The sequence below is a fragment of the Epinephelus moara genome, unplaced genomic scaffold, assembly GCF_006386435.1.
Source record: "Epinephelus moara isolate mb unplaced genomic scaffold, YSFRI_EMoa_1.0 scaffold758, whole genome shotgun sequence".
NCBI classification, from domain to species: domain Eukaryota; kingdom Metazoa; phylum Chordata; class Actinopteri; order Perciformes; family Serranidae; genus Epinephelus; species Epinephelus moara.
In genome coordinates this window covers 1-19,045 of record NW_026082716.1, presented here as the reverse complement: position 1 = coordinate 19,045, position 19,045 = coordinate 1, and the positions used below count along the sequence as shown (strand labels likewise).

Sequence of the window (19,045 nt, the reverse complement as noted above, 5' to 3'; positions counted from 1 at the left end):
GCCTGACACACTGACACATGACACTGTATGAATATCAACTCACGTCCTGATGCGTCACACTGACAGACAGGATGTTTCATGTGTTCTGGCCTGTGTTGCTCTCTGACTGTTCACCTGATGTGTATCCTGACCTGACCTCCCTCTGCTGCTGTGACACCTCATCTGCACATCTGGAGCATCAATAAAGTGTTTTCTTTAAGTTTGTCCTTGTTTAACTTCAAATCAGATTGTAGCCTGACACAGAGGTGATGCACCTGCCGCAAGCTACTGCTACATGTGACCATGTAACAACACGTGTGTAGTTCAGCTCTCTGCAACACTGCTGCATGGCTGTATAGTGACTGTGCTAGGGATGAAGGAGCCCTGAGCCCAGGTACGCTGTGGCTCCGCCCACAGGACAGGAGGTGGGACGAGGTGTTCTCTCTGACCAGGTGTGGTCCCTGTAATCTGAGAGCAGGTGCAGCTTTGTCTCACGCTACACTTTAAGATTCGAAAAGCAGCAGATCAGGATAAAAGTTCAAACTGATTCAATAACAGATCAATAAATCAGAGTCACACCTGTTTAATCCACATTAAAAGAGTTTAGCTTCTCAGGTAAAATAAATCTGAATTTTGTTTCTGATTCACACACACTTTAGATTTCTGACCCTCAGCAGTGTAAAGAATCTAAATATTTAACTTCTCCTCACTGTGTGAGAGAAGCTGACTCAGATTTCTTCGTTGAGCTCTTCAGCAAAGTTCCGGCTTAAACCTGAAAACGCTGCATTTTTCAAACCAATGAAAAGACAGTGAGACATGGTGATCACACAGCGCCACCCGGTGGTTAAAGCAGAGCACAGCCTGGACGGTTTCACACCTGCAGCTCACAGTGTGTGTGTGTGTGTGTGTGTGTGTGTGTGTGTGTGTGATGGGGTCCGTTTGTGGCATCACAGCAGAGAAGATGAACTGACATTTGGTGTTAATACTCTGTCAGGAGGGACGAGGTGAAACAGAGAGCAGAGAGGATGATTACACTGACACAGTGTCAGAAAACACAGGGTCGTCAGGTCAGTCGTCAGGTCAGTCGTCAGGTCAGTCGTCAGGTCAGTCTGCGGGAACACTGACTCTTTTTGATGTTTCCTGACGAGTCCTGGCTGTAACGTGTCCTCATCACTGCTCCCTCCTGCTCTGACTGTCTGTCCTTTACATGGTTAAATGACAAACATCTGAAACTAATCTGACCGCTCCTCTGTAACACTCAGTGATGTTGTATGTCACTGTTCTGCTGCTGATACAACATGATCAGCTGATCACTTTAAAGATAATAATCAATAAGCGACTGATGGACTTCAGTCACCTCCTTTAATCAATCAATCAAATCTTTATTGTCATTTTGCTTGTAAAAACAAAACGACAGGGTGTTTCTCCAGGATCACCTCATTTGGCAACACACTGGATAAAATAGAATTAAAAAAAGACTGAATAAAATCTAATGCAGTGAATAAATAAGAGACAGAATAAAGTTTGAACAGTTCAGTTGGACACAGGAAGCTGTTCAGCAGCCTGCTGGTGGAGCACTTTATGCTGCGGTCACGTTTCTGAGAGGGCAGCAGCTGGAGGAGGGCGTTTAGAGTCCCTCACAATGTTCAGGGCCCTGTTCCTGCAACGCTTCAGGAACATCTCCCACACTGAGGGGAGTGAGGCTCCAGTCACCCTCTCTGCAGATCTTACAACCCTCTGCAGGGCTTTGTTGTCAGCCTCACATGTGGAGATGCCATTGGTCAGCACACTCTCTACTGCACCTCTGTAACATGTGGTGAGGATGCTGGTGGTGAGTGAGGCCTGTTTGAGTTTCCTCAGGAAGTCAAGTCTCTTTGTACCAGTGAGCTGGTGCTGTCAGACTAGGAAAGGTCACTGGTGATCTGGACTCCCAAAAACTTGATGTTTTCCAGCCTCTCCACTGCCTGGTTGCTGACGCAGAGAGGTGCATGCTCAGGTTGTGACCTTCTGAAATCAATTATCATTTCCTTGGTTTTGTCCACATTTAGCACCAAGTTGTTGTCGTTGACCAGCGCTCCAACAGCTCGGCCTCCTCCCTGCACCTTCTTACTGATGAGACCCACAACTGTCGTGTCATCGGCAAACTTCATGATCAGGTTGTCTTTGTGTTTGGGCACACAGTCGTGTGTCAACAGTGTGAACAACAGAGGACTAAGCTCACACCCTTGAGGGGACCCAGTACTCAGTGTGATGGAGCTGGAGGTGTTTTTCCCAACACGTACTGACTGGGGCGGCTCAGTCAGGAAGTCCAGGATCCACACGTTACAGAAGCTCAAACCCACCAATGATGAATAAATAAATAAAGATCCTGTAAGCCAGAATGATCAGAAACTTTTTTCTAGATAATGACCATCCTCTCATTTTATAAACGAACTCATTATTTTGAGACACGAGGTCAAAATGTTTTGATGCTATGTCAGTCGTCAGACACAAAGTCACTGACTTGAGATGGTCAAAATGCTCTGATGCTCAGTCATTATGTTCAGACACTCATTATTCTGAGATACAAAATCATTATTTTGACTAAGTCAGAATTTTTCAATACAAAGTCTTTTTTTTAGTTGTATTATGAGTTAATGATTATTTGTCATCACACTGGACGTTGGTTTCTATAAACGATCTTCAGCACAGAGAAGATGAACCTCAGAGACTGTTTTCCTGCGTCCTGCTCACAAACTCTCTTCAACCATAATCAGCTTTTTGTCATTGTTTTTATTAAACACTACAAACCCTGTGTTTACTATCAGAGGCATTAAAATCCCAGTAAAGCTTTAGAGCCAGTAATAAAGCAGTCGACTGCTGTGGTGAGGCAGAAGAGGTTTTATTTCCCCTGTGTGTGTTCACACTGTTTATTCAGACGATTACAAAAGCTCAGCAGAGGGTGGGAACCTGTCTTCGCCCCAAAATAACTAAATCAACAAACACTTCAGGTCCTGAACAGAAAACAGAGATATGAACATGATTATATGAGCTGTAGTATTAATGAGTCATCGTAGTGTAAAGGAGGCAGTTAGAGAAATTCATGTCCAGCAGATGGTCCCTGAAGGGAGGAGGACTTAGTGTCCCCCTCGGTGCAGATCTACACATCGTCTTTACTCATGTCAGATCCAACATGTGAAACAATAGTGAGTGAAGGTCACAGCTGATCGTTCAGTGTGTTTTACAGCCCAGGAAATCTGCAGCCGTGTTTCAGATCGGAGTGTGAACGTCCTGATGTTTGATCCTACAGCTGGGCGTCAGATTAAAGATCATACCCTGCCTCTGTCAGTCATCACGCTAACACATGTGACACATCATGTGACAGAAGTGACACGGTGGGAAGGATCGGATTAATAAAAACTGACTTTATTCTCTAAATATCTGTAAATAAATCTGGATATAGGAGAGTGAGTGATGACTGAGGCCACCGTGTTGGAGGAGGAACGACGTCACCGTAACAGTGACATCACAAATACTAATTTATCAATAATGATTCAGATCATTTGAACGGTTTCATCTTCACTGCAGTTTGGACACAGAGGGACCTGACTGTGAATGTTTCTGTTCTCTGACACTCAGTAAAGACAGGTTACAGTCTTGTTGTATTTATTTCATGTCCACACTGTCAATTTTCTATTTCACTATTTCAGTTTTAGTTCCAGTAGCCTGACGTCCATTAACTGGTTAATATTTAAGAAGTAAACATAAATGAGGTGAAATTTAATGAGTCATTTCCTTTTAGTCCTCCACTGACCCTGTGAGTCTGCAGCTCCTCATTTCAGAGCTCCCTCCTGTCAGAGGTGCTGGGAGGTGCTGGGAGGTGCTGGGAGGTGCTGGCAACACCGCTCTTTCTGTGACTGCAGCTGGTAAGGCCATCCCAACTGTGGAAACATGGCTACACCCTCCAGTCTGGGCGGGCACAATGTCTCCACAGCAACGTTGTTGACTTGGGACGGCGTTACCAGCTGTGATCATAGAACGAGCAGCGGCTGGACGCAGATGGTGCAGTAAACTAAAGAGTAACAGAAACAACACACAGACTGACATGTGGCATCAATGTTAGAAATTCCAGAGTGGTGACATCACTACATCATGACCTCATCACTTCATCCTCCATCACATGGAAGACAAACTAAATCAGAGGATGGAGAGAATGATGCTGCACATAAAGGAGACGGTTTTTTCTCTTTTCAGATGGATGGCATCATGACATCATCATGACATCACGATGACATCACAAACAACACTGACAGAAGATCTGCATCCAAGGGGGGTTTTTGTGCGTGTGAGCTTAAGGATGGAGGTTTGGCATCTAAGGAAGGAAGGAAGGTGAGGGGGTGAGGGAGGTCTCTCAGGATCCATCGGACTTGAATTCCAGCTTAAATCTTCACGTTGCATCAGCAGCAGTGACTTCCTACAGAAAACACACACACACACACACACACACACAGATGGAGGAGGTCAGCTGAGCTGTGTCAACAGTTTAATTTTTGATCATGAACACGATTTGCAGGAGTTACACCAAGTGAATTTAATGCTGCAGACACACATCAACAACATGTATATTTCTCTGTCTTTATGGTCGACTGAATCAAGCTGAACTTTTTATATTAATAAAGTTAGTATTAATAATTTCCATCTTGTGTGTGGTGGTCAGATTTCAGCAGGTTTATGGAGATCATAAACATAAATCTATGTGAACTTTAACACGCCCTCCCCGTCCTGTCACCTGTTCTGTGTGGAGCAGGTTCCTTCATTTGGGGCCGACGTACTTGACCTCCTTCCCAGATTTCTTCAGCGCCTCCTCGAGAAATTTCACGTCTTTGTCAGACTCGATCCAAACCAGCTTCTTTGGCAGGTCAATCTCAAACGTCTCCACTGAGAGGACAGACAACAGAGAGGGACTCAAGAGGCAGCAGCAGTGGAGACACTCAGTGTCCTACAGACTGAATGATACACCTCCCAAACACTACAAGACTTTACAAGACTTTATAAAGACTAAAGTGTCTGACATCTGAGGACGACGTGAGGTTTTTAAAGACTCCAACTAGACTCCTTCAGAGCTGATGTCCCATCATGCTCCTGGTGGAAACTCTGACACATGAACGATTCCTTCCAGCTCTGTAGAGAGACCAGAGAAAGCCTCATGTGTGGACGGTATTCTGTCACTTCAGCATCAATATGATCCATAAAGATAAAGTGTGTTTGACCCAAACTTTACATTTCCAACTCTCTACCAGCCTCCGTTGGTTTGCTGAGATGTTTCAGTGGGAGGAGACTGTGGGAATGAGAGGCGAGTGTGTAAGGCCGACATCACACGCTCCAGTTCTCCAACAAAGTAAATCTAATGTAGCATCATGACAGGATGTGACAGTGTGAGAGGCTCTGAAGGAAGGAGCGTGTCAGACTGTGAGGCTGGTACAAGCCAGAAAAACAGAGGTGTGTTTAATGACATAATGAAAGTGTAACAGCATCAGGTGACATGTTGGCTGAGTCAGACTCACAGGAGTCATGAGGGGATGTGATGTCATGTGAGCTCCTGTAAAAGCTTCAAACTGCACTTTCACTGGACTCTCTGAGAGGAGAGAGCTGCAGCTTTATTCAACATTACATCGTACCTATCAGCTGCTGATATTATAAAGAAATAATCTAAGATTAGTTAGAAGGAAAAGCAAATGAAACAAATGTCTGCATCTCAGCACGAGACGAAGCCACAGACCGATTCACAATGTTTATTTACAATAACTTAACTGGTAAAAACCCTCCTGTCATCTGCATAAAATCAATCTGCGCAGAACAAACACTGCTTTACTTGATCTGTTTTAGCCACCTAAAAAAAAGCTCACTAAAACTATTATTATCAGTGTACGTGTATTTAGAATATTTGCCCTTTAGTTCCCCAGATATGACGCTGAATAATGGACAGAAAACATGATGATGTCACAGTGAAGTTGACCCTTGACATCCAAAAACTAATCCGTTCATAGTTGAGTCCAAGTGGACATTTGCACCAAATTTGAAGAAGCTCCATTGGGGCGCTCACAAGGATGGGACGGACAGACGGACAACCAGACACATAAAGCCTCTGGTCACCGGTGCAGAGGCACAGAATAACTTCCACATATAAACCTCTGCATCATGTACATAAAATAAAACGTAGCTGAGCAAACGCTGCCTTAGCTGATTCGTTTTTAGCCACCTAAAAAACAGGCCTCACTAGAAACTGTTGAAGTGTTCGCTATAACAAGAATATTTTTACAGCTCCACTCTGCTGTCAGTCAGAATTTAATCAGAGGAACTGAAGTCATTAAAACAAAACCATCAGACTCCACTGACAGAAACATTTAACTCAGCAGAACACTGGAGTTACTGGTCTGCTGTGGCTGTGACCAGTTAGTGTGTGAGCTAAAGCTGTGAAAATATTCAAATACAGCCAACGCTCAAACTGATATTGATTTCTTTTATGTGGCCAACAACACATTTTGCAGCGGCCCGTCCACAACAGGATGTTTCTCAGCTGCTGTGTCAGAAGGTTTGTCAGAGACGACAGAACAGAAATTAATCACAGCAGAGACGTCAGACAGGTCGGACCAGCGAGTGTCTTCAAATGTTACAGTTACGCCTGAAAATAAACACGTTTGCTGATTTCACGTCTCCACAGTTGAAATAAACTGACAGTTTTCTGACTGTTGTTGTTGTTGTTGTTGTTAGCATGATGTCACTGTGGTTCGGTCTGTACCTGCAGCCTCCTCTAAAAGTGAAGACGAGGAGTTAAACTACTGCTAATGTCGGTTCTTAAAGTCGACCTCAATATTCATAGACAAAAGCACGTGGACAGATAATAATGTGTGAAAATATTAAACACCTGCATCTTTAAACACAATGTTTGATCAGTCAGGAATTCAAATAATAAACGCTGTCTGCAGGCTTTTATTCTTGTCTCAGCAGGAGCAGCTGTCACAAGCCTCAGTGAGTCCTCTCACCTGACAGCAGGTGAACTCTGCAGTACCTTTAAGAGAAGAATGTCGTCATGTGGGAAAAGAAAACTAAATGTAAAGGATGTTTTGTTTTAAGTGTTAAAGGGTTGTGTTGTGTTGTGTTGTTGGGGGGTCTGAGGGAACACGCACCACACAGGACTGTGATATAAACACTGACGTCTCTGTCTCTTCTCACAGCAGAGTAAGAACATGAGAGGAGCCGTCTGTCTCACCTCCCAACTTGTTGAGGATTCTGGTGACGGCTCCTGAACATCCCTCGCACGTCATCTCCACCTCAAACTCGTGCTTCTGTTGGAGACACATTCATTTGACTTTATTATCAGAATACTGTCTGAAATGTGTCCTGCAGTCCTCAGACGTACGCTGTCTGACATAAATACGCACAAACATACTACACACACACACACTACACATCACATCACTTGCTTTACATTCAGTGTTGGACCCAGGTCCACCGAGGCCGACCGAGACCCAAACGCTGATTCAGTGTGACGGACAGAGGAACAAGAGGACCTGTTCAGTTGAGTCTAACCCTTCTGTGTGAAGGTGAAAGCTGAGACTGCTCAGATATGAGAGGGTCTGATGTCATATTACCGACCACAGAGAGAGACAACGATCCTTTAGTTTGAAAACTTCACTCCAGAGTTTGAGAGAAATAAAGTGCTGAGTCACTGTGGAGGCTAGTGTAAGCCCCTGATTCATCACTGTGAGCTGCACGCTCAGGTTGTGTAACTGTCTTCAGACTTTATCATCAGCACTCTCTGGTTCATAAAACTATTCTTGACCTACTGCAGCATGTTTACCTGTGTATCAAGTAAACAACTGTTTGTCAGAGATAAAAGTTTGAACAATTATTTCTTTACTTAATCAATAAATTCATGACGTCACCACCTGTTGTAACACATCCATAAACAGTAAGTGAAGATCTCTTTCTGTGAGATCAGATTTAATATCAATTAAACAGTGTCACATGACGACAGCAGAGTCAACACCACTGATGTGACGTCAGTCACATACATGTAGAGTTCCCGCGGATCAATGAAGTTGATCTGACTCTAACTTATCAATAATCAAAACTGAGCTGAGACATTAATGTTCACTTCATGTGCTCAGTGTTGCTCCATCAGCTCCACGAAGAGAATCGATTTTCTGGGATCAATGGAAATGATTATTAACTTCATTCAGTGAACAGGCAGCAGTTAGCTTCCAGGCTAATTAGCATCACACAGAGACAGAATGCTAAGCTAACTTTAGCCCTGAAGCTAAGTTAGAGGTTATATACGGGTAACAGTGACTCACCGTCATATTTGCAGAGATGTGGCGCAAACAGCTGCGGACTGTCGCCTCCGGTTCACTGTCAGCTGATGTTTAATCCTCCTGAGGTGCAGCTCACAGCCTGTTACCTGCTCACAGTGAAGCTAGCTTTGGTCAACGGAGAAACCGGATATCCGGTATGAATAAAAAGAAGCACAAATTATTTGTATTTTTTTATTGCAGCATTTTTGAGTCAAGAGTTGACATTTAATATTTAGAGATAATGTGACTTGCGATAAATATAAAAGTCGGCGTGAAGAATTTCCTGTTTTATTATAAAAGTAAACCCGTTTTACTTTACAGCTCTTATTTTGGTGACCTGTAGGTGAGTGTACTTCCTCTTTTTTACAAGAGTACCAAAGACAAGAACAACTGTCAGTTTTTTCTTTGTTGCTGTAAGTGTGTGCGTTTCCAGGATCACTTTTTATTTTAAGAGTCAAGACATTAACTTTATTGAAAATGCTATCTTTTGAAAACTAGTCCCATTTCTCTGCATTTCTAAATGAGATGATTATTTACAAATAAATAAATACAAATAAAATAAATAGATAATGTGTGAAATGCTGTGAAGTTGTAAAGGCCCCATGTCTGTATGAATAATTCCTGAATGACCACCTGTATTTTGTTTTTTATTTTAGGTCCTTTATGACTGTAAATAAAATGATAATAAATAAAAGGTTAACCTTATTGTTAATCTGGGCCGAAGATTTTGAACATGCATTTGAACAGTGTCTCGAGTTCTTCACCGATACTGCAGCCAAATACAACATAGTACATGAAAAAAACAAAAACAAATCAACATTACATACAGAACATAGCAATAATGAAACAAAACAAAATATATAAATAAATAATAGTAATAATAATAAATAATAATAATAATAAATCTATTTGTTTATTTGTATTATTTATTATTTTATTGTAACTGCAGACTTGTTCCTGACATATTCTGGGCTTCAGCCCTAACGTAAAGATATTTTAAACGCAACGCAGTAACGTATAATCCGTATCCATGGCAACAAGACGTCGAACACAGAGCGTGACACAACACGTCGGGCGGGTCACGTGACCGCGCCCCTGTGTGTCTGACTGGGAGCCGAACAGGAGCTGCGGAGAGCCTCCTGGTATACCGTCAATCAGTGCGCTGTTTCCCGCTGGATCCACCCAGACATGTCGGCCTCAGGAAAATAACAAGTCTGCGGAGACATCAACCTCCGATCCGGTCAGACCGACACCAGGAGCGGGGAGACAACAGCGGGTTTACCGGAGGTAGGAGCCGAGCACACAAAGATGGCATCGGAGCATATATGAGAGCTAACGGTGCTAACTTAGCTTTAGGCTGTATACATAACGGAGGCTAATGTAGCTGTTTGATGACACAGGCAGCTGGAGCTCTATGCTAGCTACAGTTAGCATCTGCTGTTAGTCTGAAGCTAGCTGTTCCCGTTTTAGCCACGTCTACGCGCTATTTCAATCCCTCTGTGTCTGTGTGTCTCTCTGTGTGTCTGTGTGTCTCTGTGTGTCTCTGTGTGTGGGACGGATCGTACAGAAGACACAGCAGCCCAGTGTAATGAACCTCCTGTGTCCCTGTCTGTCTGTCTGTCTGTGCACAGCTCCATTAATGATAAGCTTGTTGGACGGTGTAGTTTCCTGGACAGATCCCATCACTAATGTTTGTCCTGCGTGTTTGTTTTATCAGCCTGTCCTCTGAGGCCACACACACACACACACACACACTGGTCAAAGATTAGTTCCTTTAAAACAAACACACGGCCCGGGGGCCAGAACCGGGTCTGGTCCAGTCCACCTCACAGTGATGCAGGTGTGACGGCAGAGGGGTGCCAGGTGTCAGGAGGAAGTTACACACTGATACTTCATGTAAAACGCTGCTTCACAGGCTGTTCAACATGACCACAGTCCTCTGATAGAGCAGTGAGGATCTAGGGACTGGTTGCTGTTTATGAGGGGGGAGGAAGTGGTGAGAAAGAGGAAGACATGTCAAACACTTGTTTATTTATTTTACCACCAATATTTGAAGAAGTCATGCCCCCCACACCGGCCTGCAGGGCAGCCATCAGCTCGCTCTGTATTAGCTTATAAAGAGAGGTGCATGGGGTAATGGTAACAGGAAGGGTTAAATCCTGTCACTTGTTTCTTTGGCCTCATGTGTGTTCACTACAGTGCGACATGTAGCACGGCTCAGATAACCATCACGTTGGTGGGTGTGTCCTGTACTAGTGGTGGGCGTGGTTCATAAGTACATGTTGTGTAGGCTACAAATAGAACGAGGCTGCAGCTACACGTTTCCAACATCAGTGCGTTCACCTGAGTGTTGTGTTTGCAGACTGTAACCTGTCATATTAAAAAGCCAGATGTTAGCAGGTGTTTCATGCAGCGTGGGTCAGTTGGTGTCAGTTGGTGTCAGGGCGTCTACATCTTGCTGAAGGATCTGAGCTTCCTCAGGAAACAGACTCTGCTCATCCTCCTCTTATATACAGCCTCAGTACAGGTCTTCACGAGGACGCTCAGGTCGTCAGCATCCTCTCCCAGAACACTCAGAGGGTTTGAAGCGTCTTCTTTCCTCTGAAGTCCGTCACCATCTCAGTGGTCTTGGCCACATGGAGCAGGAGTAGATTTCTAACAGCCCACCTCACAAAATCTTCCACCGGTGAGCTGTGGACCCCTCTGACTCTACTGACTCTATTGACGCTCAGACCCTCCAGTGTAAAGGTCAATATTTGTTTTAGCTGAAGTGATATAATGTCTAGGAAAAGGAAACTGTGGCTCATTGCTCTATAGAGAGCATACTGTCCCCACACTTTGTTTTTAAGGGTGTGGCACACAAATATGACATCATAATAATAAAGGGAAACATAAGCTTTAAAACTGAAATTATCATTTCAACAATTAGTCCACGGAAACTGAATTATAGGTATTTTAAATATTGATTAATTGTAAACTTTTAAAGAAGAAATGCTGATCACCTGCTGTTGTTATGAACATAATCAGGCAGATTAAGATCTGAGAGTCCTGAGAACAAGACACAAGAACACACTCAGCAGGAGCAACACGACCGCACCATGAACAGGGAAATAAAGAAACACTCAGAGTCATTATAAAACCATCAGAGACTGAAGCTGTTTCAAACCCCTGACGGCAGTGTTTCAGGGCAGTTTAAATACCTGAAACCAGTTCTGGCTGTGTCACGATGAGTGATCTCCAGAGTTCAACAGAAACTGCATTTTTACCGTTGTTACAGGATTTAAGAACCTGAAGAGATGTCAGGTGGTTTGGTTTCTTCCATCTAACAGTGTGAACACAATGATCAGTATGAGATGAGTCCTTTGTGATGAGCCGTAGAGCTCCAAGATGCACGAGGTCATAGATGGAGAGTTATTAGTATTTAGATTCTGCGCATGTGTCCCACACTTAGAACATGAACCTAACAGAGGACTTTTATTTTGACCGAACTTCATTTACACCATAAACTGACACAGGAAAGAGACAAAGTGGGACAGAGAAGTTCATTAGGATGCAGGAGAGTGAGTGTTTGATGAAGGACACTCAGACATCCAGATTATATGTGTCCTTGTTTCCTCTCACACACATGAAATAGATAGTTATCATACAGTGTACGTCTGCAACTGGACAGAAAATCTCCTCTTTGAGTTATTTTCTAAGAGGAGACTTTTTACAAAACTTGATGAACAAAATGTTTCAGTTACAGTAATAAAATGTTAAACAACAGTAACCTTCTCTCTCTGTCTCTGTGGTCAAAGACAGACATGAAGGTCGACTGCACACAGTTTTGTAGCTGGAAGAAGACAGACCTCCTTTAATTCTACAGAAGAAGAGCAGTTCAGTGTTTGGGGCAGATGTTGAATGTGAATCTTGAATGTTGCTCTGCTGTGGAGTTCCTCAGTGTTTGTATGACTCAGTGAGAGTGTTTAAAGGTTTAATGTCAGTAGAGTCAGAGAGTGGTGGAGGTGGAGGAAACCATGCACTTGATCTGTTCTGCATTAACATTATGGTGTGTGAGGATCTGATGCCTCTTGTTTCACCACAGTGTCAGTGGGACATGTGACGGGCGTCGCACTGTCGGCTGTGCAGAGTAAGCAGTCTGAGTGTAGTGAGTTAAAACAGAACTGAAAGTGAAACTTTTCTTCTTTCTTCAGAGTCAGACGACAGGATGAAGGGTTATTTTTGTGAGAAGTCATGAGTGTTGTGACGTAGTGAGCATTTGACTGGATAAATGAGACTTGGATTATTCTGCACGAGCTGCAGACGATTGGATCAGAGATGCATGATATTGGATTTTTGCTGGTATTTTCCAACTCTCATTTTGGCCGATTGCTGATGCTGATACATGCACATATGTTTTTCCACCCAGCTGCAGAGAACATCACACATATTATTATTATTACGCCTGCTCACACTGTGACGGTCCTGGTGGCGCACACACACACACACACACACACACATAAAACACACACTTTTCAAAATGTCCAGCGGGCAAAACAAAAAATGAAAAATATGCTGTGATTATTTTTATGTAACATTTTCAAAGGAAACTGTAAAATCCATCCTGCTGTAACAGGTTTGGATCAAAGTCTCCCTCAGACAGTCTGATCTGTTTCACCGCATTACAGTGTCATCACTGAGGCGTCATTACTGAGGCGTTACCTCATTGGCCCGTCACATCAGCAGAAACGTTTTCATGCCGATGCTGATGTTTCATTTTAAAGCTGTTGTCAGCTGATACCGATGACAAACTGATATTAAGGTGCATCCCTAGTTTTTATAGTTTTGTGCTTAAGCGTTCCCAATCAGTCAATCACATCATACAAAAAGTAAAGCATTATTAAAGATGTGACTTTGAGCAGCAGATGAGGAAGCAGCCAGTGTTTAAGAGACAAACTAAGTCCAACATGAAACTGTGAGGGTGATGTTATGTAACACAGCAACATTATAAAGAACAGATTTATGATGATGAACGCAGCGCTGAGCTTTACTGAAGAGGCCGCACTTTATTTTTCTCTGAAGGAAATGAGTTTCGTCCTGATTGATGAGTCGTGAACGTGTTCAGTGGTGGAGAGATGGTCAACGTGTTAATGGCCTTTGTGTTTCACTTTAAAGTGCCGAGGCCTGAAATTGCAGCGTGTGCTATTAGCATCTCCATGGTGCTGAGTTTAGGCCTCTCATGTCACGACTCAGTGTGAAAGTGTCTGAGCAGCTCAGGATTCACACACACACTCACTGTGGAGCTGTTGTTGAAGTCAATTTGTGCATCACAGCTGCTGAACCTCGTCTGCAGGAGGGATCAGCCTGTACCTATGTGCACAGGCCTGAGACTCTCTGTTTTCATGATATTAGTATTTACTGTGTAACGTTAAAGACACCACAGCTCACAGTGTTAAAGTGCTGCAAAGCTTTTATTGTCTCTGTGGGAGCTCTAAAGTCCACATTGTAAATACGCTCCAGGTTCACAAGCTGTTCTGAACTCATTGTACACTGAACACTAATGCTGTGAGGAGGAGATTAAGGAAGTGTGTTCATTAGACGCAAAGATATCAGCGCTGGGAAACGCAAACATTGTGGTTGTTCAATGTGGCCACAGTCTGAACTCTCCTGTCATCCTCGTCACTGTGAACCAGCAGGTGGAACATAAAGCCTCTGTGCAAATCCATGTGTGATTAGAAGCTGCAACAACAACAGGTCATGAAGATGTTCTCACATACCGTCTCAACTCACAGCCATCGTGCTGCTCTTACATAACACCGCGGCTCAGTGCGCTGAGGTCAGGTGCTGTGTTCAAAGACCGTCCAACATGTCGGGCCCTCAGCCTGAAGCTTAGAGCCAGAAAAGACTGCAGGTTGTGCTCTGAATGGACCTGATCTGATCGTCTGTTGCAGCCCCGCTCATCACACATTGATTTCACTTTATAACATACACACACACACACACTCAGAGGACAACAACCTGCCTCCATCACCACAGTCAACATCTGCATTCTTATTTCAAAAACATCTGCATGACTTTGAAGGGCTGCACACATGCTGTGTCTCTGACCACCTGGAAGACATGAGGTCAGGCGCTCTGTGTGACTCTGGTGCCTCCTCTGTGCCAACTGTCCAGAGCATGGAGGCAGGCTGCATCTGAGGTTGCTAAGCAACCATAACAAACACCATATCACAGCCTGTTTACCTGAAACCCTGAGGTCAGAGCTGATCTACTTCCTGTGTGTCTGTGCGACAGATGTGACTCTCTCTCTGACAGCTCTGCACTGACATCATCAACTTCTCCTCCATATGTATCACACACTGATGTTTACTGAAGATGGAAAGATATCTGTCAGCTGTGATTGGTTGGTCCTCGTCACATGACATGCGGTGCAGGCTGATGTGTTCAAAAAGTCAAACTCTGTTTATCTCAGGGTGCAGCCGCCACGCCCTCACAACCAGGCGCTCAGGAACATGTGTGCATCACGACAGCGTTGTTGTAACGTGTGAGCACACCTGCCATGAGTCGACGTTGTAAACAGTGGATCAGAACTTTTATATGACAGCATACCTTAAAGCTGATGTATGGCTGCGACCCTCACTGTCTCTGTACTCTGGACAGCTTGGAGGAGGGTCATGTGACCAGGACATGGATGCACAGTCAGTGTAGCTCACTGCAGACGGCTCAGTGTACTTGATGCAAAAAGTTTTTCAAGCTCACGACAAGAATCATGGCGTGAGTCCCACATGCAGAGAGACAAACACACAGTCACTAAGAACCCACCAACAAACATCACATGTGTCCGAGCTCCCTGATCCTAATGACCAATGTCTGTTCATGTTTTCTTTTCTTTCTGGTCTTCAGTTTTACTCCAGGTGACATTAACAAGTCTTAAACAGTGTGACTGTGAGTGGCCCTCAGCTGTAGGGGCCCTGCTGCTTTCTGTGAAGCCTCCACACTCACTGACAGACACATGAGAGCTGCTGCCTCCATCACTCACTTAGTTTGTGTCACTGTGTGTTTTTAAGGCTTCAGATACTCTGAGTCATCAATCAATTTCAATCAATTTTATTTATAAGCCCAATATCACAAATCATAATTTGCCTCACAGGGCTTTNAGAGCTGCTGCCTCCATCACTCACTTAGTTTGTGTCACTGTGTGTTTTTAAGGCTTCAGATACTCTGAGTCATGAAACCAAACTACGCTCTCTGTTCTACAGTGTGTAGCTGTCAATGCTGGACTCCCTGATCCCCCAGCTGTAGGATCTGTGAGGCTGGGAGCTACCACGCCCAGCCGCCCACCAAACCACCTGACCCAACATGATGGCCTCCAGCGACGTAGACACCCGAGGTGAAGGTAAGACAATGAAGCGCACTGCTTGTGTCAGTTCAACATGGATTGTACACAGTGTGTATGGTACACACAGTGTGTATGGTACACACAGTGTGTCATGTAAAGTGAGACACAGAGGGATTATATATAATCCTGACAGGTAGACTCTGAATCATCAAAGCAGCTTTCATTTGTTTTCTTGGAGCGGCTGGCGTCTCGTCTGGCATGAGGTCACAGCATGAGGTCACAGCATGAGGTCACAGCAGGAAATGCAATATTCAACATGTTGTGATAAAGTCAGAGTATCTGGTGTATGTGCTGCAGAGATCAGCTGTTACAGTCCTCCTGATGACATGCAGCCATTTTCATGTTTGTGTATAAAGACCAGCTGCACTCAGCTAAATTCAACATGAACATGTGACTTATTTCTAATGAGCTGTGGGTGTGGGTGGGCGGGGCCTCAGTTTCACTTCAGTCTCAGTTTCCACGCTGTAAGTAGACGTTCTCTCGGCTGATGTAACAGTGAGTTCTGCTCTTCATCCCTCCCACACTGAAATATGTCCCAACAGTTCCTGTCTGCGTGTGAAGGATCAGAAAGTCACGAGACGCTGAAGTAAAGTCTACTGAAACCAGTTTGGTGGAGCAGCAGTGTGACCAGTTCAGCTGCAGGGCGTCTCCCCGTCTCTGCAAACAAACTTTTTTCCCCCATTTTAAAACAACCAGGCAAATAACCAGATAACTGCCGTCATGTGTTTGTGACGGTCAGCAGAGATATTATCTGACTGAACATCACAGGAAGGAATCAGATTATTTTAATGTCCCAAACGTCATGTTCATTCAGTTTGAGTCCGAAACTTTGATCAAAATATGGATTTGTTTTAGTCACATTTCAGTCATTAGTCTGTTCGTGACATCAGAGCAGTGATACAAAAGACAACACTGAGCATATTAACAGATCCAAAGTCTAAGAGGTAGGTAAGAGGATAGTTCTCTTGTTGTTGTTTATTTTTTATTTGAAAACACATTTCATCATACTTTTTGATTTTAATTAATTAACTTTGTATTTAGTCGTTATCTGTGATCTTTTCAGTCATCGTTGTTGTTGATGAAATTGACACCAATAAAAATCCCAACATGTGTTAATGAATTTATAAATCAGAGTCACGTGTCACTGTGCAGAGCCCTGTGGAGTCCGGTCCATGTGTTTGTCCCACAGAGGGTGTGAGATCACTCATTAACTTCCTGAGCTCCTCACGTGATGTTACCGCCATAAAACAAAGTGCATCACTTATTCTTTTTGTCTCGTCCTCCTTCGCCTCAGGCTCTTTATTCTCCGACCAAAATCCGTCAGAAATGGACGCACTCTGTCCGTCTCCTCCTGGACCGTCCAGACCCCAGCGTCACTACGAGAGGATCGGAGGACGGGCAGGAACCTCGTGAGTGTGATAAATCTAACACACACTCAGCAGGTGATAAAGTCTGTCTGTTCTGACACAGGTTTATTTTCTGTTTCCAGTTTCTGTCAGACTCTGATCCACCTGCTGAAGGGGAACATCGGTACGGGGCTGCTGGGTCTGCCTCTGGCTGTCAAGAACGCAGGCCTGGTGGTGAGTACACACACGTTTTATTTTCTGATCACATGACAGGTCACATGAGAGGTCTGGAGACACACTTAGATTTCTGTTCCTGTGTGATGTTCATGGAGTTATCCAGCTGTGGTTTGAAGCTGCTGCTGTCAGCCGTATTTCTGTGGACAGTGCTGTGCAGTAAAGCAGCTGTGAGCAGAGGAAGTCAGGTGGACTCATGAGACAACATGTGATGTGTCAACAAACAGGTCCAGTGGTACAGAAACTAATTACAGTCATTTTTGTTTCGTTAATTTAATGTCTCTGCTGGTGTCTGTGTCTGTGTGTGTGTGTGAGATCCTGTGACCACAGGATCACACACACACACACAGACACACACACACAGAGACACACACACACACAGGATCACACACACAAACAGCTGTGGTTACAGCAGCGCTGTGAGAGGATTTACATGCTGCACCAAAGTGAGATACTGTGGTCAGCACAGTGAGATAGACAAAGTACTTTTATTCCTCAGTTATCTGCTCAGCCAAAATCCAGGACTGTCATGTGACATGAAGTGACACAGGTGAGGTTGAGGCCAGGTGACAGACAGAGGTCATGAACACTGACTGTGAGAATAAATGGTTAACACAGAGTGAAGTGATGTGAACATCTTTGGAGCAGGAGCTGAGGCCTGACACCATATATGTCACATGTCACATGTAAAGCTTTTTCTATATGAGGGCAGAGTTGCAGATGAACAACAGTAAACCGTGTTCTGATGTGAACACATGAAGTCTCCTCAGATGTTAATGAAATGTCTCAGCATCATGTTGGAACACAAACTCATCAGTTCATCCTGTCAGAAGGATTTTAATGCTCAGTGATGTTTCAAACACCAGGCTCCTCTCTCCTCACACTGCTGACACACACAGTCACCACGTCCACGCTCAGATATGTGGGAGCTGAGGTAGTAACACGGGGACACTCACGGGGGCCACTTCTGCAAAATGACAGGACACAGGGGCCAGCTCATTAACATGTCTTCTGGCACCTTATTGACATTCAGAGTACAAAAGAAATTCCAGTGTGAATCACTTTATTTTCACTGTGACTTAGAAAACGGTCGTTGGGTCACCTGACACCCCGCCACGGGCCAGATTTGGCCCACGGGCCATAAGTTGAATAGCACTGTAATAAAGCATCCACACAGAGGTGAAGACACAAACTCTGCTCCTGCTAAAACATTAAAATCTTCAGGTGTGAAGAGTCACACTGAACACTTGGGCTCCTGAGGGCCTCAGTGAGGAGTCACATTAACACTGTACCACTGTGCACAGACTGTTGTGAACATGTGTGTTCAGGACGGGCCGAGCTTCCTTTGGTCCGCAGCAAAACACCTGCACACCTACAGGTGTAGATTCATCCTGATGATATCAAAGGTATTTAAAAGATATCCAGCTCAGCAGCACATCACTTACTGACTGTGTACCTTTACATCTGCTTCAGAGGAAACACTGTTCTCCTCCAGTTACCTGTCAGAGGCGTGTCACCGGCTCAGCTGCAGGTTCACATTCATTTCCAGACCAGTGTATCAGTGTCTTGTGTTGACACAGTCACTGTGGTTATAAAGCAGAGCAGGGATTTAATTGGCTGAGGTGGCAGCTGTACTGTCAATGTTAGTGTGGCAAATAGAAACACACCCATGTTGTGGTTACAGTCTGTTAATGACAGACAGATAGACAGACGTGTCTCTGACATGTCCTTCATATTTCAATTTCAGTTCAATTCAATTTTATTTATAAAGCCCA

At 44.1% G+C, this 19,045-nt stretch overlaps 2 protein-coding genes across 2 annotated transcripts; one reads left to right on the top strand and one right to left on the bottom strand.

Moving 5' to 3' along the window:
- Nucleotides 1-2,841: 2,841 nt before the first annotated feature.
- atox1 (antioxidant 1 copper chaperone) lies at nucleotides 2,842-8,476 on the bottom strand. The gene is made up of 4 exons (XM_050040059.1): nucleotides 8,316-8,476; nucleotides 7,229-7,304; nucleotides 4,748-4,896; nucleotides 2,842-4,432 (listed from the first exon to the last, which is right to left on the bottom strand). The coding sequence occupies exons 1-3, from the start codon at nucleotides 8,319-8,321 to the stop codon at nucleotides 4,772-4,774; spliced, it is 207 nt and encodes a 68-aa protein (XP_049896016.1). The 5' UTR covers nucleotides 8,322-8,476; the 3' UTR covers nucleotides 2,842-4,432; nucleotides 4,748-4,771.
- Nucleotides 8,477-9,376: 900 nt separating this feature from the next.
- LOC126387543 (proton-coupled amino acid transporter 4-like) lies at nucleotides 9,377-17,321 on the top strand. The gene is made up of 4 exons (XM_050040058.1): nucleotides 9,377-9,599; nucleotides 15,551-15,687; nucleotides 16,985-17,099; nucleotides 17,180-17,321. Exons 2-4 carry the CDS (start codon nucleotides 15,651-15,653, stop codon nucleotides 17,304-17,306), a joined length of 279 nt encoding a protein of 92 aa, XP_049896015.1. The 5' UTR covers nucleotides 9,377-9,599; nucleotides 15,551-15,650; the 3' UTR covers nucleotides 17,307-17,321.
- The last annotated feature ends 1,724 nt before the right edge of the window (nucleotides 17,322-19,045 follow it).

Bases quoted from the DNA above. Each gene is read 5' to 3' on its own strand.
- atox1 (XM_050040059.1), bottom strand. The intron at 4,897-7,228 runs GTGAGACAGACG...CTGTCCTCTCAG, and splicing joins AATCCTCAACAAGTTGGGAG to TGGAGACGTTTGAGATTGAC.
- LOC126387543 (XM_050040058.1), top strand. From the start codon at position 15,651: ATGATGGCCTCCAGCGACGTAGACACCCGAGGTGAAG. The intron at 15,688-16,984 runs GTAAGACAATGA...CCTTCGCCTCAG, and splicing joins CGTAGACACCCGAGGTGAAG to GCTCTTTATTCTCCGACCAA. The intron at 17,100-17,179 runs GTGAGTGTGATA...TTCTGTTTCCAG, and splicing joins GGAGGACGGGCAGGAACCTC to TTTCTGTCAGACTCTGATCC.